Below are 18,273 nucleotides of genomic sequence, written 5' to 3'. Positions count from 1 at the left end.
ATTACCTGTATGTGGATAGTGTTTAGGGCCAAAGACAAGTGTGTTAGCCTGTTGGTGGATGGTATTCAGCACCAAGGACATGTGCATTTCCTATGTGTTGATGGTGTCCAGCACTAGGGACATGTTGTGTTTACCTGTGTGTGGATGGTGTTCAGCACCAGGGACATGTGCATTTCCTATGTGTTGATGGTGTCCAGCACTAGGGACATGTTGTGTTTACCTGTGTGTGGATGGTGTTCAGCACCAGGGACATACCATGTTTACCTGTGTGTCAATGGTGTTCAGCACTAGGGACAGTTGTGTTTACCAGTATTCAGATGGATTTCAGTATTATTCCTTTATGGACAGTTCTAATGTTTATTCTGCTGAAATGAGGGGTGAATGGTTTGCATGACACTTGCAGTCTACTACCCCAAACTGAATAGCCTAGCAGTGCAAATATATCAAGGTAGTCCGAAACAAAATATCATTGAAGAAAACAACTTGGCAAAGGTATTTTGAGCCTTCCTAAGTGTCATACACGAATCACCTTACAAAAGTTGGTCATCACAGAAGACAAAATGAAAACAATTTTATTGGTAAATATGTGATCACTCATCTGTATGAAAGGCCATACCAATTAAGTTACATGGTTCTTATTTTACAAAAAATACATCCAAAGGACAGGATCATGCCTTGGTGGTGCACATATCTTAGGCAAAGAAGATAGCCAAGATTTCCTCCCAGCTATCTGTTTCATCTTGGTCTTTTGCATAATTCTAACTCAAAATGTCTGAGAATTACAGAAATAGATTGATATGGCCTTTGAAGTATCAAAGAAATACAAAGTGTCTTAAGAAAGGAAAACACCATACTTAACTTTTTGCAGTTCTTATCTGTAGTTCAAAGGCACTATACAACTACACCATACAATAATAAAGAGGGTAGCTTGCTAGGCCAACAGGTGCCACTTATGCTGTGAAAAATCATGTCAGTTTCAAGATTTGTTTGTTCTGATAAATCTATAAACACAGATCATTACACATACATGGTACAAATACATAACTGAAAGGAATCTGGTATGTTTTAATTTGACAATCTATGTAACTGAAAGAGTCTTTTTAAGGATATAAGTTCTATCATATATTACCTATGTTACACCAAGTGAAAATCCCTTTATGACTGCAAATCTCTCTCAGATGCACTTTACCCTATTTTACATAGGGTTTTAATGACATGTTTTCATCAAGGCTTCCAATGAAATGCGTACCACATCAGTGCGTCCACAAGGGAAAATTATTGACAAAGTGAGATTTTAGACCCCTCAAACAATATCCATATCTACATAGAAAGATTTGAGCCTACTGTTGCTTACACTCTGGTTTACCATCCGAGGGTACATGGACAACTTTATGTGACTTCCGCCCTCTCCCAATGGGTCTACTCACCCTGCTTGTACCCTCATTATCATAATCATCATCATCATCATCATCATCGCTGTCACACCTCCGACGGCCAATCATAGACATCCGACCCACTGTCTGTATGGGGGCCTCAAAGCGAACCTTCCTTGAGCTGACAAACTCGTCTGTTTCCACCTTCAACTCTTCCTTAATTTCAACCTGCTTTTCCACCTGTATATTCTGGGTACTAACATTATTGCTGTCACTGTTAGTGTGAGAATTTTCCTTTGCTGCTTCACTATTACAGCTCCCCCTAACTCCCTTACAAGGCACTGCACTATCAGGAACATCTGAGCTGTTTCCTTTTTCCCCTGTTCTAGCACTGTCAGTGCCATCCTTACTAACATTTTCCACTGTGCTGCTGGGAGCTAGTTTTGTAGCTGTAGTAACCATGCTATTCTTCATATAACTTTCTGTAATTATATGGCTCCCCATGGTTTTTGCGGCTGTATAAGTGCTGTTTTTGACAGCACCACCCACTGTGCTATCCCTAGCTGTCTTCCCTGCTGTTCCTTTATCTAAGTTGGTAGCTGTAGTTGCTGCTGTCTTCTCCTTTGTCTTCCCCAGAGGGATTTTCTCCAATCTTCCAGTTCTAACTTTGGAATTGTCAAGCAGCTCTGAAAAAAAATGCACATCCTATAAATGAGCAGGTAAAACAGGTTTGGAGACCTCATAGCTCTTTGAAATATTTCTAACCTTTGTACAATCATCACCTCAACGGTAAATTCCAGATGAACGATGATGTACATTTATTGTTTTGTCTTGTCTCATTGCAATTATTTGCATAATTCGTATATGCGTATATTTCACCTGCCATAAATCATGTACCTTATGTGTATGAGAGTCTTACAATGGAAAACACAAAAATACAGATTTTCCTGATTGATTATAAATATGCAAGTTAGGTCCTACTTTGCATGTCATTGTGTACATGTCACTCTCTCTTAACTATATGTACCTGCATATGGAATATCATTTATAAAAAAATCTTCATTATCATGACATCTTGTTGCTTAGTTGTCCTCTTTCAAATACTTTTAAAAAATGCACCACCAGGGGAACCATGACCTTCAAATTCACAACTCCTACCCACATACCAAACATCATTACAATCCATCCACAGGTTTCAAAGTTGCGCTGGCCACAAACAAATGGAAACACACACACACTGAGGACTGTCAAATAAGTCACAAGCCAACCCTCTCATCCTTCTAGTCTCCAGTTACACCATCCCCACACATCCTGTCACTCAACAAAATAAATACATACTTAAAACATACATACTTAAAACAACAGATCCATTTTCACAGAGGTGTTGAGCTGGTGTTGAGTACAGATGCACCCACCTGGCTGATACTTGAGCTTCATGTCCTCCAGCTGCACCAGAAGTTTCATGTTCTGTCCATGGAGGGACTCTGCCTTGCTCTCAGCCTCGTACAGTTTCCTCTCACAGTGCAGCAGCCTGTCCTTGTCTGCCATCTGTAGGAACTTCTGCTGATCCAACTGTGCCTTCACCTTTTTGGTCTCCTCCCTACACAGAACAACAAAGGGTTACTCAAGGTAACTAACACGAACATAGGTTGACTAGGTTGGAAATGGGACTGAAGCATCCTACTCTCTACCCAAATGTAATCTACCACTCAAAAATAACAAAGAACACAATATACCAAAACCAGAAGTTCTGCTTCAGTACCATAACGGATGCTAGGGGGTTCCAAATCTCATCACTTCAAAGCAGTGTTCTAGCCAGTCTGAAATAATTTTCTGTCCCAAAAATTTTTAAAGAGTGCCGAAGGTAAAATTTCATGTTTTTTCTATTATAAAATGCTGATTTTTGTATGTCACAGGACAGAATGGGTAAAATTTATTTCCGTCCCCAGCTGCAAAATTCCGTCAAAGGACGGAATGACGGATGCTGGCTAGAACCCTGCTTCAATGTGTCAGCAACTCACATACCAATATAAAACCAATCCATCCAGGCCTTCTCAAGTTTTGCCGTTCATCCATATACAAACATACAACAATTAAGGGTTAATGTCCCGCCCCGAGGTGTATATGGTGTCATAACGCCTGGTCCTTTGATATAACCACCGAATAAAACCACCGAGTGAGCGAAGCGAACGAGGTGGTTTTATGAGGTGGTTATAGCAAAGGACCAGGCGTTATGACACCATGTACACCGAGGAACAGGCGGGTCATTAACGTTATTATCATATAGCCTACCCAAACTTGCAAACTCCTGTATGACGCATAGATCCCTTGATACTATACGTGTGAATTCCTTTGTCGAATTTCTGAAAGTTCACATTTGTTCCTTGGTACATACATTTGTTTACAGATTGCAGTTTGAAACCAAAATTTCCACAGAAAATATTCAAAACATTGCAGTCTTTCGCTTTTTAGAACAACAAAACTCATTATCAATGTTAACAGAAGGAGCTATTCCCTCCTTGCAGTCTGTACTTATTCCCTCTGCTCTGGCATATGTTTCATTCCTTTTGATCGGCCAAACCCTGCATATCTTGTGTGTATCGCTCAGTCTGGTTGGTCAGAATGAATCGACATCGGCACCGGTGTCGATTTGCATCGACACTGGTGCCGGTGTCGATGCAAATAGACACCGGTGCCGGTGTTGATTCATTCTGACCAATCAGAAGGAGGATACACACCGGCCTGGCCGGAATCTAAGTGTTACGGCGTCATAACCAACATGGAACGGGGCCTTCTGTTTGGTCCACGGCACCTGGCTATATGATAATGTACAATGTACAATAGTAAATGATATGGACACACAAATGCTACAAAAGCCTTCTTGGCAAAAGTAAAATAATTCAAGGCACAGTTACATGTACAATGTAACAATGCAATCTGTTATGACTCACTAATGAACGTTCAAGTACACAAAAAGAAGAAGAAAAATCATACTTCGACTCCTTGAGGCGATCCTCTAGGAAAGCTGCGTAATCTTTCCGCCCTCCGAGCTCAGTGAAGTTACTCTGGTACTGCTCAAAGGCTTTCCTGGGGTTATTCTCCACCTATAGAATGGGTCAATCAGCAGAGAGTCAAGTCTTTAAACAAAAGTGGGTAAGTCTCAAAGTGGGTTCGTGTGGGATATTGGGCACATGAACCCAGAGGTCCTGAATTTGAATCTGTTGATATGCCAGCAATCTTGGGAACTTACATTGTAACGCTATTTTCCTAACTTCACTCAGGTGGTCACCGTGGAATTAGTACCAAGCTTTTGGTTGTCTCGATTGTCTCTTGGATAGAATGTTACATGGCGGTCCTGTATTTGATTTTGAGGAGGGCCACACCTCCAACACATCGAAGATGAAAATATCAAAAGGATCAGATGTACAGGAGTACATGTATCAAACCCTAAATTGTGACTCCTGTGATTGGCTCTTATTGGTGTTTTTTGTGTTACATGTAAAACCTGATGTTTCTGAAATGTGGTCTTATATTTATGTTTATCATGACACTGTAATTGTGTGTTTTGTATACTGTACAACAGAATAACATTTCTACTGTAAACAGAAAACACTGGGACTAGTGAGAGAACTTCCTTTCCTCTCCTTACATAAATTTAGAATTAAGTCTTTGCAAAAAGCCACACTAATTCCATTATATGGATGCCATCCTCTGGGAACCCCAAAACTGATGCAAGCAGGCAAATAAAAACAATTTGGCAAAAATCATAAGTTACCTTCATTTTGAAATCTAAGTGATCGGAAAGGTTGACCAAATGACTTAACACTCAAAGTATGGTAAACGAAACAACTGACAGGTACAGATTCTTCCACATCGTCTTTGACATGGAATTGACAGAATTCCCTAATTTCATTTTCATTATCTTCATCTAAGATTTTGGCCAAAGTGAATCCTGCATTGTAAAGGTGAAATTATGGCAATGATATTTTCAAAATCACACCCTCAGGTGTACATTGGCCAATTAAAAGACATGTGTTTATTATAATTGATAAACTTAACAGAGAAGTGTTGCACAGCCTTACTTTAATTTCTCAAAGCCCTATTCTGTAAACATTGGGAAATGCAGGAAGTCTGTTTGGACTATCATCACTCAGATCAAAAACTGTAAATTCTGCACAAGTAACCAAGACGTAAATAAAATCTTGGGTCAGCAGGGTTTTGCTGGGGGCGGTCGGGTACACTGACTCAGATGCACAGATTTGTGACCTTACCATCTCCAGCTGTCTCTCTGCGACCTTGAGCTTGTTGGACAGCACTTGTGTCTCTGCCCGGCTCTGTGACAGCGCCTGTTCCAGACGTTGGACCTGAGAGGCATCAGCGCGCCCCCCTCCCATCTGTAGCAGGGCAGCAAACTGAGCCTACAGACACATAACACAATGTCACATGTACATCTGGAAATGTTAAAGACACAAAAATACAAAACAACATAAATGTTTAAGCCAAATACATACCCTTCTGATGTTATCAAACATGGAACTATCAAAAACAATACTCCCAACTCTTGTTCTTGACTATACCGTCACACTTTCTCGCTAACGGTAGTCTGAAGAAGCTTGAAAAAGCAGTCAAGTGACTATCACACATTTAGATATAAAAAAAGGTTTGAAGACTATCTCATCTTGGAATAAAGAGATTTGGCACTTCATAATTTCATGATGTCTACTGTGGGGTTCTGTGGTGCCTACCACGGGATAAATCATTGACGCCAGTTCTTTCAGACCAAGAGGAAATAGCAAGAACAACAATACTCCTGTAGCTAGGAGATAATACCTTGAGCTTCTGCAGCTGCTGCTTTGTTGCCAGGTGTTGTTTCTTCAGAGACTCGTGTTGCACCTTCAGGGTGATCATCTTCTTCTCTACAGCCACACGCCGATCCTCCACCTGAACACCAACAACAATGCTACTATGGTGAAAAGCTTGTTCTTTTCAAACCGGACTAAAACTGATGAATGCAAAGATGTCATCCATATAATCCCATCAATATGCTGTTTGCCCACATCTATCTGGGTTACCTTGCAACAATTCTCCTGAATGTATCCATATAAAGATAATGTGCCAGTAATGTTGTTTTTTTCTATTGTGCTAAAATGTGTTTAAACAAAAACAGGTAGAAAAACCTACCTCTGCAAATAGTGAGTTGCCCCGACTGTTGGGGTCCACAGACTGCAGTTTCAGGGCTTCTATCTGTGCCTCCAGTCCGAGGATGTCCTCACGACTTTTCTGCACATCAAGAACAATGTGAAACTGCACGTTAAGAAATTTTTACGCAATAAAAATAATTAAAATGTAATAAAAAGTTATAAATACAGATGGAAGTTCACAAACCTTTGAAACTACAATGTAAAGTCTCCAATACACTGAAATGACAGCAGATGAAAGACATTCCTGTTACCTTTTATCTCTGTTTGTGCAAGTCCTTCTAAAACATTGTATTCTTTATCAAAAACTTTTTATAGAAGGGTAAGACAAATTAGCTACTCAATCCCATGGATGATATTGGAATAAGCGTAAAGCAGGGTCTAAGGCATCATCACAAAGCCCTACCTCCAGTGCATTGTAGTAGCCTGTTGCCTTCCCCTCTGCCTCCTGCAGCTCGTGCTTGAGGGCTGCAGAAGTTTCCTGCAGCTTGTCCAGGCTGAAGCGCAGCTGCTGCACGATGTCCTCAGAGTCCCGCAGCTGCAGACCCAGATTTGTCTGCACAAGTGCCACAAAAAAAATACAATTCAGTCTCTTTAACTGGATAAAAAAGACATGTACTTCTGGACGCTTTGAGTGATAGATGTCACTCAAACGACCTTCCACTTTTCCAGTGCTACAGTTGACTGTTGTGTGCACGGGTTTGACATTTCAAGCAGAGAAATCCCCCCCCCCCCCAAGGTTACCATCTTCTTTGCCCCAGTGTTAATGCAACAGTGATTTTTCCTGTTGCTTGTGTTGCCCACCTTGTCTGTTCTGAGTTGGTCCAGCTCCAGCTGTAGTGCCATGCTGTCCTCCGTCAGGCTCACAGACATGTTGGGGTCTCGCCGCTGACTCTGGGCTTCAGACAGCAGCTGTTCTTGCTGTTCCACCTTGTCTCGCAGCTGCTGTTCCAGCATGGCCGCTTCCTCCTGGGAGGTTTTCAAGTCACGAATCTGGTCCTACAGTCACAAAACAGACCTCAGTCAGTTTCAGTTTATTAAACATCAACTTAGGCCACAGCAAATAAATTTTATGGATGACATCCGCGCACTCATTAATTTTTGCCTGATTTCAGAAAAAAAAGTTTTTTCTTCTTCTTCAGGGAAGGCCGGATAGACGAAAATGGGTAAAGGTTGTGTTGTAACCAAATTATTGAATGCAGAATTGACACTAGAGACTCTGTAGCATTGACTGTAGTTGCAGAGGTGCAACTTGATAGATAGTTGTAAAAGTGGCACAACTAGGAAAGCTATGAGTGTAGTTGCCAACATGGTTAATGATACCAGTCTACCACACTAGTGTCACTTTAACTACACTGGTGCACTTCTTAAATACAGGAATGAATGCCTTGTTGGCTGTTTTGCCATATTTTGTCTCTTCAAGTCTTGTTACAACGTCTATTTTGAAAATTTGCCATCTTGTTTTTTTTACCCATCTTGTTTTTTTTTTCGCCCTATCTCATTATTTTTGCAGTCTGCAGAGGATGTCATCCATAAAATTTACTTGCTGTGGCCTTACAATGTACACACAGTGTATGTTGATTATTTACAGTGTTGCACTCATTATCAATCATAAAACATGACAATGCGCTAAAACACAGTACTGGTACATCTACTACTAGTACACTTTTCTAGGCACTTCCCAGCTGAGACAGCGATTTTCACTAAAGCTAAAATGGCTGTCATCCGGCCTTGGCATCATTGACGTTTTCACAAACTAGACTTTCTGAGCTTTCTATGCCCCAAAGGATGCATGAAACACTTACAGTCAAAGTCTTAACTCTCTGAGCATGCTCAGTCTGGAGCTGTTCCCTCAGCTGTGTCTCCTTCCTTGCGTCGTCACGTCTCTGTATATCAAGGTCAGTCATCTGTGCTTCCAACTGTCCCCTCAAAGTCTCCAGTTTCAGCTGCAGGCTGTACTTCTCCTGTTCTAGAGCCTGTACAACACATATCCATCAGCTGTACTTCTCCTGTTCCAGAGCCTGTACAACACATATCCATCAGCTGTACTTCTCCTGTTCCAGAGCCTGTACAACACATATCCATCAGCTGTACTTCTCCTGTTCCAGAGCCTGTACAACACATATCCATCAGCTGTACTTCTCCTGTTCCAGAGCCTGTACAACACATATCCATCAGCTATACTTCTCCTATACTTCTCCTGGTCTAGAACCTGTACAACACCTGTACTTCTCCTGTTCCAGAGCCTGTACAACACATATCCATCAGCTATACTTCTCCTATACTTCTCCTGTTCTAGAACCTGTACAACACATATCCATCAGCTGTACTTCTCCTGTTCCAGAACCTGTACAACACATATCCATCAGCTGTACTTCTCCTGTTCCAGAGCCTGTACAACACATATCCATCAGCTGTACTTCTCCTGTTCCAGAGCCTGTACAACACATATCCATCAGCTGTACTTCTCCTGTTCCAGAGCCTGTACAACACATATCCATCAGCTGTACTTCTCCTGTTCCAGAGCCTGTACAACACATATCCATCAGCTATACTTCTCCTATACTTCTCCTGTTCTTCATCCTGTTCTAGAACCTGTACATCAGCTGTACTTCTCCTGTTCCAGAGCCTGTACAACACATATCCATCAGCTGTACTTGTCCTGTTCCAGAGCCTGTACAACACATATCCATCAGCTGTACTTCTCCTGTTCCAGAGCCTGTACAACACATATCCATCAGCTGTACTTCTCCTGTTCCAGAGCCTGTACAACACATATCCATCAGCTGTACTTCTCCTATTCCAGAGCCTGTACAACACATATCCATCAGCTATACTTCTCCTGTTCTAGAACCTGTACAACACATATCCATCAGCTGTACTTCTCCTGTTCCAGAACCTGTACAACACATATCCATCAGCTGTACTTCTCCTGTTCCAGAGCCTGTACAACACATATCCATCAGCTGTACTTCTCCTGTTCCAGAGCCTGTACAACACATATCCATCAGCTGTACTTCTCCTGTTCCAGAGCCTGTACAACACATATCCATCAGCTGTACTTCTCCTGTTCCAGAGCCTGTACAACACATATCCATCAGCTATACTTCTCCTATACTTCTCCTGTTCTAGAACCTGTACAACACATATCCATCAGCTGTACTTCTCCTGTTCTAGAACCTGTACAACACATATCCATCAGCTGTACTTCTCCTGTTCCAGAGCCTGTACAACACATATCCATCAGCTGTACTTCTCCTGTTCCAGAGCCTGTACAACACATATCCATCAGCTGTACTTCTCCTGTTCCAGAGCCTGTACAACACATATCCATCAGCTGTACTTCTCCTGTTCTAGAGCCTGTACAACACATATCCATCAGCTGTACTTCTCCTGTTCCAGAGCCTGTACAACACATATCCATCAGCTGTACTTCTCCTGTTCCAGAGCCTGTACAACACATATCCATCAGCTGTACTTCTCCTGTTCCAGAGCCTGTACAACACATATCCATCAGCTGTACTTCTCCTGTTCCAGAGCCTGTACAACACATATCCATCAGCTGTACTTCTCCTGTTCCAGAGCCTGTACAACACATATCCATCAGATGTACTTCTCCTGTTCCAGAGCCTGTACGGCACATAACCTTCACAGGGCTTGAAATTTATTTTGGGGGTTAGGTGCACTGGTGCACCCAGCTTGAAAAATTGGGTGCACCAAAAAATTATTTTTATTACAACCTATAGGAAAGGCCTCTGCAAAGAGCAGTTCAAAGGATGGAGCAGCAGGAAATGTCTCAAGTGGAAGCATTGTTCCGCACAGCATTTTATTTGGCAAAGAATGGAAGGCCCTTCAGAGACTTCAAAGGCCTTTTACAGTTGCATCAATGCAACGGTGTCACTGTTGGATCTACCTACTGGAATGAAATAAATGCCAGAGTCTTTGTCATGTATATTCACGAAGCCATGTTTGCTAGGATGAAAATGGCAGTGGCTTCTTCCAAGTTCTTTTCTATCCTAAGTGATGGCTCAACTGATTCAGCTAATGTTCAAGAGGAGATTGTGTACATCCGGTTCCACCAAGATGGTAGACCAACAACAAAACTAGTTGCATTAAAACCTGTGGAAAAAGCAGATGCTGAGTCAATCACAAAGGCTGTTGTTGAAGCTATGGAGACTGATCTAGGTGTCACTGATTGGCATGATAAGGTAATCGCTGCAGGTGTCGATGGAGCAAACGTGATGATTGGACATCTTTCAGGGGTTGTCACTCGCTTGAGTAATAAGTCTTCTGGCAATCATGTTCTTGGCATTCATTGCTTGGGTCACAAGCTTGAATTGGTGTTCAAGTACTTCAAACGTAGTGGACACACTGCAGACATTGTATAAGTTTTACAAGTATTCTGCACTGAACTGTATTGTGAACATAGAAATGTATGGAATATTCTGTAACAAATATATGACGATATTACAATATTCTATCTAAACGTGGAATTGTAGGAGTGCTATTTGTTAAGAAAAGTTCAAGTTATTAAAGGATTTATTGTGAAAGAGTGATACACAAATGTGACATCAATATTGTTTTTGGATCTTTCTGAACAAGTCCAAATGGAAAGCAAGACATTAGTAAATGCAACAAATGGTAACAAACTTGAATCATGCTGAATTGCTTGAAAGGAAAAACAAAATGATTCAATGAACAGGCCAACAGGGCAAACGTTAGGCTAAAAGCCTGGCCGCCATAGACTATTTCTTAATGCTTAGGTCAACGGGAAAAATCCAAGGGACCGACGAAAACTGACCGCATGGCCAGTTACGTGGCCCCTATACTCAGGTGACCCTAAGGCAGGTTTCACTGCGAATTTCAACTTACCTTTTATTAAAAAATTGAGAAAATATCATGATTCGAACAAGATATCTATAGTTCTTCAGCTCATCATTTATAGAGCTAAGTGATGTGGTTCTTAGGCATAAATGAATAAAAAGACCTACCTGCTTATCATCTCCTTTTCTTTGGACAGAAGTAGCATGGTCACAGTTAAATACATGTCAATTTGGTAATTTTCCGGGGGGTATGTTTATTCCGGGGGGTACGTTTATTAGATATTGACGATTTGTCCGGGGGGTATGTTTATTCCGGAGGGTATGTTTATCAGGGACATGAGAGTAAAGTGTTAGGGATACCACCACTGCCAGCACAAGAAACTGGAATATCGAGTAACAAAAACGCCTTGGTACAGCAAGTTGGTTTGCAGCGTTCATCCTCTTGTTCTTCTATCCTACGCACCTGTATGCCTGTATGTATTGTGAACATAGAAATGTATGCAATATTCTGTAACAAATATATGACGATATTACAATATTCTATCCAAACGTGGAATTGTAGGATCAAAGTCAGAGTGCTATTTGTTAAGAAAAGTTCAAGTTATTAAAGGATTTATTGTGAAATGCTTTTGGTTGAAGGCTATTTGAGTGATGTGTTTACAAGGATGTTAAGGATGTTGTAACTTAGGTAATCATACAGTATGCACTAATTTGGAAAAATGTCACTTGAAGGTGGTGCAACCTGAAAGCCTGATGTGCAACCTAATTTTTGGCCAGGTTGCACACTGTGCAACCTGGCTCAAAAAAGTATTTTGCACACTACAAACATATCCATCAGCTGTACTGCTCCTGTTCCAGAACCTGTACAACACAAATTAACCTTCAGCTGTACTGCTCCTGTTCCAGAACCTGTACAACACAAATTAACCTTCAGCTGTACTGCTCCTGTACCAGAATCTGTACAACACATAACCTTCAGCTGTACTGCTCCTGTACCAGAATCTGTACAACACATAACCTTCAGCTGTACTGCTCCTGTTCCAGAACCTGTACAACACAAATTAACCTTCAGCTATACTGCTCTTGTACCAGAATCTGTACAACACATAACCTTCAGCTGTACTGCTCCTGTACCAGAATCTGTACAACACATAACCTTCAGCTGTACTGTTCCAGTTCCAGAACCTGTACAACACAAATTAACCTTCAGCTATACTGCTCCTGTACCAGAATCTGTACAACACATAACCTTCAGCTGTACTGCTCCTGTACCAGAATCTGTACAACACATAACCTTCAGCTGTACTGTTCCAGTTCCAGAACCTGTACAACACAAATTAACCTTCAGCTATACTGCTCCTGTACCAGAATCTGTACAACACATAACCTTCAGCTGTACTGCTCCTGTACCAGAATCTGTACAACACATAACCTTCAGCTGTACTGTTCCAGTTCCAGAACCTGTACAACACAAATTAACCTTCAGCTATACTGCTCCTGTACCAGAATCTGTACAACACATAACCTTCAGCTGTACTGCTCCTGTACCAGAATCTGTACAACACATAACCTTCAGCTGTACTTCTGTTCCGGAACCTACTAGTATATAGCACACAATCTTACTAAGCTGTTCCGATAACACACAAACTTAAGCTATACTGCTCTTGTTCAACACAGTAATAGTCATATGTATTCTGCCATGTTTCCATACTTCCAAAAAAATATATTTAACATATCAATTATCATGCAGCAAGACTGGTGTGCTATGCCGAAGGGCGGGTATACTGGCTATATACTATCTACAGATACTCATGCAGACTCATGCAGACTCAACTTCTAATTCATAAAGAATATGAATACAATATTTCCTGACCTCAATCTTCTTGGTGTAATCTTTGTGCAGGCCCTCCAGCTGCAGCTGTAGCTCACTGTTCTGTTCCAGCAGCTGTTTCCCAGCATGTGCAGCCATGTGAAGGTCTGCCTCATTGTTACGGAGTTCCTCCTTTAACTTGTGCACCTTCTCTTGCAGCTGTGGAATGTCGTCCATGGTTTTTATGTAGTCAATAACACAATGCCACCTGAAACAGAGATAGTCAGACTAAAGTTACTCTGGCAGACAAGACACAAACAAGATGTGAAGAAGATGCAAACACTATTACAGCAAAAAAGATCTTATGGTTCACCAGTAGTCACTGCACCGCGAACTCAAAACCACTGCGAACATTTTCCATTTGCTACATTGACAACACGAATACCTACAAGACATATTTATGTTTAGTTAGCATATAATGTGATACTGTAAATGCAGAAACTTTCGCGGTGGATTAATGTTTGCGGTTTTCGCGGAGGCCGCTTCACCGCAAATTTAAAACCACCGCGAACATTTCTCCATAACAGTAAGAGACTACAGTGCATGGTGCTAACGCGAAATTAAAACCACCACGAAAAGTCCATTATCCCGCTACCGCGAAATTAAATCTCCGCGAACTTAAATGCATTTACAGTATATCAATTTCTCCAAACGACTTACTGTATGACATCATGGTAGAAAAGTAGTACGTATTCAGAGGGTAAATTTGATTAGATCAGTGATCACGCCAGCACTGTCAAAGTCAAAACTGGAGTGTTCTGTTCGTTTTAATCACCCCTAATGAGTAACCAGTAAGTGGTTTCCGACTGGCAGTTTGTTGAGGTGTCAGGTCTTCCATTACAGTTTACAGTATGTGACTACAGTACAGTGCTGTAAATGCATTTAAGTTCGAGGGATGGCGCTACCGTGAACTAGAAACTGCGAACTTTCCATTTTCCCGCTACCACAAAACTAAATTCCTGCGAACTTTTAAGGTATTTACCAAGGTATTTACACTACTCCTACCCAACCGAAGTACATACTCTCCAAGAATGCAGAGGTTAGAAAAGGCTCTGGCTGTTTTTTTAAAACTTTTTTCTTTTTTAGTCGTTTTCCTCCTGTCCTAATTTGGGCTGAAATGACACCCTTTTCTACGCGCTATTTCTACCAATACATCTATCACCGGACCAAGGGTTAAGCAGATATTTGTCTCAAAAGTTTGATGTTGTTTTACCAAAACCACCCCTCAACAGGCCAGGAAGAGGTCATGCATCATTTTTTTCCAAACATGCGCACGCCAGTTTTAGTTCATATACAGCTAGGTGGCAGTTCGGCAGGTTACAAATTAACTATAACTCATTTTCTTACCAAGAAAAAATGTGTCAGTCAAACCGCTCCAAGTTCGCCGCCGACCAAACAAATGCAAAGAAATGTTCCTCTTCACAGAATTTTTCTTCCCAGTTTTCAAAATGGCGGCGCTTACGTCAGTAGCCAATCAAAGACTAAAACGTCATTGGACGAGTTCACTTTAGCAGAGGTGTGCTACTGAGTAAAGAGAGGACGGGCTGTCATGGGAGGCTTCTCTCCAACCAAGCAGAGGTTGATGGGGAGCATTGTAAACTGTTCTTAGGCCACACCAATTTGATTTGTTGCTTGTCGGACCAGCAGGTCAAAAATGAAATGAAGACAAAAGTTTTTTTTACAAGAGTCTGAGGTGGAGAGATCGAGGGGCTTACTCAAGTTACACAGCATAAACAACAACAGATTTAACGTTAAAGGAATAGTACGTGTTTAGATTAGGCGGTCCCTGATTAGTAAAGACCCAATTTTGAAAAAAAAAGTAATATACTTACTGTAAAAAAAAACACGCATTGAAATTTGAGGCCCATAGTTTATTTGGGAGTCAGGAGAGGCAGTACAAATTTGTCAACGGAAGGTGTGCTTGGTGTGGTTGATTCATTTTATTTTCAAATTTGTAAAAATACTGCAGAAGAGTTCGAGAAGCAACACATAAAATTGGAGAGGCCTTAAATTCCGTTTTTTTCTGTCAGCAAACCAAAGGAAGCCGTTCTTGGGACGCCTTAAAATGCTTCTATGACCCTATACCGTAAGCTTTATTGACATGAACAAAAGTACAGCGATGTTTGTATGGTCAGCTATAAACTACAAAACAAAAAAGGAATGTTGGGAATACTTTAGTGTCCACAGAAACAGTTTTTAACGCTCAACATGGTGTAAATATGTTGGGGCGTCGCCCTCAGAAACCATTTTCCGTAGTTGAAAAGAAATGTCATGAACGTACTTAGTCTGCCAACAAAATTGGCCCAACTAAACGCAAAAATAGCATTTGAAAGGGTCATGATATCGGTTGCCAAAGTAAAAGAAGCAGAAATTCTCCTACTAACATTAGTATCCAACACCCAGGTCATGATCTAAGCAGGTCTATTCTGACCTGAGTCATTTCCTGGTAAAATGAATAAAGTGAAAGTGAAAGTGATCAGCGCCAAGCCCTTTTTGGTGGTGTCATCAGCATCGTGAATGGAACGGTGTGCGGAGGGTGTGCACAGATAAGAGTATAAAATGTTACTAGTTAAGTAGACTACTCTTCAAAAAAAGTAATTCTTTAAAAAGTAGATTACTATTTAATAGTGACTTTATAGGCTGTTGAGTTGGGCAGAATCGAAGTGTGGAGGTGGCGATATTTGCAAATCGGATCCTGATCGGGCTGTTTGCGGAATCCGGAAACGAAAAATAAGATTGTTTATTAAGAAATATTACACAGATTATGCTCATGATTATGCTTGTGCCTTACTCTAGATCTACTCTAGCCCCTTTCTTTTATTGTGCCTTTATTTAATGTTAGACTCGATTAGGCATCATCATCATCGGTCGGATTATAATGGTGCTTATGATAGTGCTTAATTCCGAAAGATCACATCGGCCTGAACTTGAGAAACACTGAACTTAGCGGCCATCTTAGCGTCTTAGTTTCTCTGTTCATAAATCGTCTGTCTGCAGATGCTGGGGGTGAGCTAGCCTGACTAAAATCGCGCTCCTAGCGGCCGGCCCTACAGGATCCCTATAGTATTGCCGCCGCCCTAGGAGGGGGTCATTAACGAGGGCCCCCAAGGGGGGGGGGGGGGGGGTACCGACAACGCTGTACGCTAAATTCGGGAGGGCCAGCTACGTAATACGCTAAATTCTGGATTTTCATTACGCTCTACGCTAAATTACGAAGTTCTCAAACGCATTATGCAAATCTTAATCGCCTTTTGGGTGAATTTCGCGGACGGCAAAACAGTTAAAAAGGAGATCTAAACACTAAACAAAACTGATAATTCCATTAACAATATTCAAACCTTACTTAAATGATATAAAAGTGCTGGCCAGAGGCGGTCAGGTAGCAGTTATGTGATATTACTTTTCAGCACTTGTAGCACCGGTAGCGGAGGCATGGCAGACCTTGGGGGAACATTATAAAATCTTGACCCTCTGAAACGCTATTTTCCGCATTTTGAGGGGAAATTTTGTTGGCATTTCTATTAGAAATCCAACTTCTTTTCGCCCCAACGCAATTTCCACCGCCAAAAGAACGAGCTGTCGCAAGGTAGGTAAAGGGAAATTTTGAAAGCTGGATCCTCTGAAACGCTATTTCCTGCACTTTGAGGAAAAATTTTGCTGGCAGACTATACTTATTTGATTACATTTCTGTCTGAAAAAAAAATATTTTTGAGGGCAACGAGTGCCGAAGCGTCGTGAGCGCCGGAGGCCCAAGCCGTCCAGAGAAAAAAAAATGAAATCTTGAACATCCGAAACATAATTTCCTGCATTTGAGGGGTACATTTTGATTGTTGATTAAGCCAAGTTAGATAATGAAATTTCTATTAGTTAAAGAGGTTTTGGGGGCGACGCTCCCGCAACATATTTTCACAATGTCCAGTGTCCGACGGGCGAGCCATAGCAAGGAAGGTCCGGCGAAATTTTGAAATCTAGACCCTTCGAAACGCAATCATTCCTGAATTTTCACCGGTAGAGTTTAAATTTAATGAAATTTTGATTATGCTTTACGAACAATTCATATAAATTACGTTTTACGGCAAATTCTGGTTAGCCTCTACGTAATACGTTGAATTAAAGAGGCCAATATCGCTCGACGCAAAATACACCGATTACGCTCTACTTTGAATTCTAGCGGTCCCGCTACGGAGTACGTAGAATTAAAACCGCCGATTACGCTCTACGGAAAAGGGCTTTGGGGCCCTCATTAAACCCAGCCAGCGAGAGAGTGTGTAAACACAGGCTAGGGGTGAGCGGCCGTCACTGAAAGCATTACTAATTATATGGTGTCTGTTTCTATATGTGTCCAGGGAGTCCTGAAAAACAGGCTGAAGCCTGAGTGATGTAACCCCGGTAAAACGAATAAAAAGATTTTTTTTTAAAACTACGATCCTTCATACCCACATCTGCTTGAAGACCATGGTACAGTGTATCCTGGGTACGAGAAGCGGAAGTCGAGGTGCACGAGAATACCGGAAGAGGAACTTGCTAGAAAGCCGAACCCAAGGAAAGTTGATGTGTCGTCGGCAAAGATGTCTCAGCAAGGAAACAGGCCTCAGAATGTGTCATCCAACTTACTTTATCCGGCTGAAAATGAACAGTTGTTCAATCTCCTTGGGAAGCGATGTGTGGTAAGGTAGATTTTACAATGCAGCGAGAGATAGTTTTACCAAGTTGGTAACGTTACGTCCCCCCTCCCCAACATGTCAGCAAAAGACAAACAAATTGTTTGGCGCAATAAATTATACACCAAATGTGATATATCACATTTGGTGTATTATTGCAAAAGTGCTGCAAAAATTTTGTGTATTATTACCCAATCTAAGTAACGAGGCTGTTAACGTAGAATACGTGTACAGAGGCTGCGGCAGCAATTTCGTTGGGGGGGGGGGACGTAACGTTACCAACTTGGTAAAACTATCTCTCGCTGCATTGTAAAATCTACCTTACCACACATCGCTTCCCAAGGAGAT

At 41.4% G+C, this 18,273-nt stretch overlaps 2 protein-coding genes across 2 annotated transcripts in view; one reads left to right on the top strand and one right to left on the bottom strand.

The window, feature by feature from the left end:
- Window positions 1-348: 348 nt before the first annotated feature.
- LOC118415714 (protein Spindly-A-like) lies at window positions 349-14,762 on the bottom strand. The gene is made up of 11 exons (XM_035820466.1): window positions 14,612-14,762; window positions 13,268-13,472; window positions 8,377-8,547; window positions 7,376-7,570; window positions 6,978-7,127; window positions 6,555-6,653; window positions 6,204-6,314; window positions 5,645-5,791; window positions 4,368-4,477; window positions 2,789-2,973; window positions 349-2,059 (listed from the first exon to the last, which is right to left on the bottom strand). The coding sequence occupies exons 2-11, from the start codon at window positions 13,439-13,441 to the stop codon at window positions 1,341-1,343; spliced, it is 2,061 nt and encodes a 686-aa protein (XP_035676359.1). The 5' UTR covers window positions 13,442-13,472; window positions 14,612-14,762; the 3' UTR covers window positions 349-1,340.
- Window positions 14,763-17,690: 2,928 nt separating this feature from the next.
- LOC118415944 (neural Wiskott-Aldrich syndrome protein-like) overlaps window positions 17,691-18,273 on the top strand; it is a 13,560-nt gene continuing 12,977 nt past the window's right edge. The window contains exon 1 of the mRNA XM_035820905.1: window positions 17,691-17,931. Within this exon, the coding sequence (XP_035676798.1) occupies window positions 17,833-17,931 (99 nt within the window). The 5' untranslated portion in view covers window positions 17,691-17,832. The remainder of the gene's footprint in view (window positions 17,932-18,273) is intronic.

Source organism: Branchiostoma floridae, chromosome 5 (genome assembly GCF_000003815.2).
Source record: "Branchiostoma floridae strain S238N-H82 chromosome 5, Bfl_VNyyK, whole genome shotgun sequence".
NCBI lineage: Eukaryota > Metazoa > Chordata > Leptocardii > Amphioxiformes > Branchiostomatidae > Branchiostoma > Branchiostoma floridae.
Note: the sequence above shows the minus strand (reverse complement) of the source record. Positions and strands in the feature narration are given on the sequence as shown.

Coding starts and splice junctions, on each gene's coding strand:
- LOC118415714 (XM_035820466.1), bottom strand. CDS start 13,441: ATGGACGACATTCCACAGCTGCAAGAGAAGGTGCACAAGTTAAAGGAG. Junction 4,478..5,644: donor CAGAGAGACAGCTGGAGATG/GTAAGGTCACAA, acceptor CCCATTCTATAG/GTGGAGAATAACCCCAGGAA. Junction 2,060..2,788: donor GAAGCTCAAGTATCAGCCAG/GTGGGTGCATCT, acceptor ATTTTTTTTCAG/AGCTGCTTGACAATTCCAAA.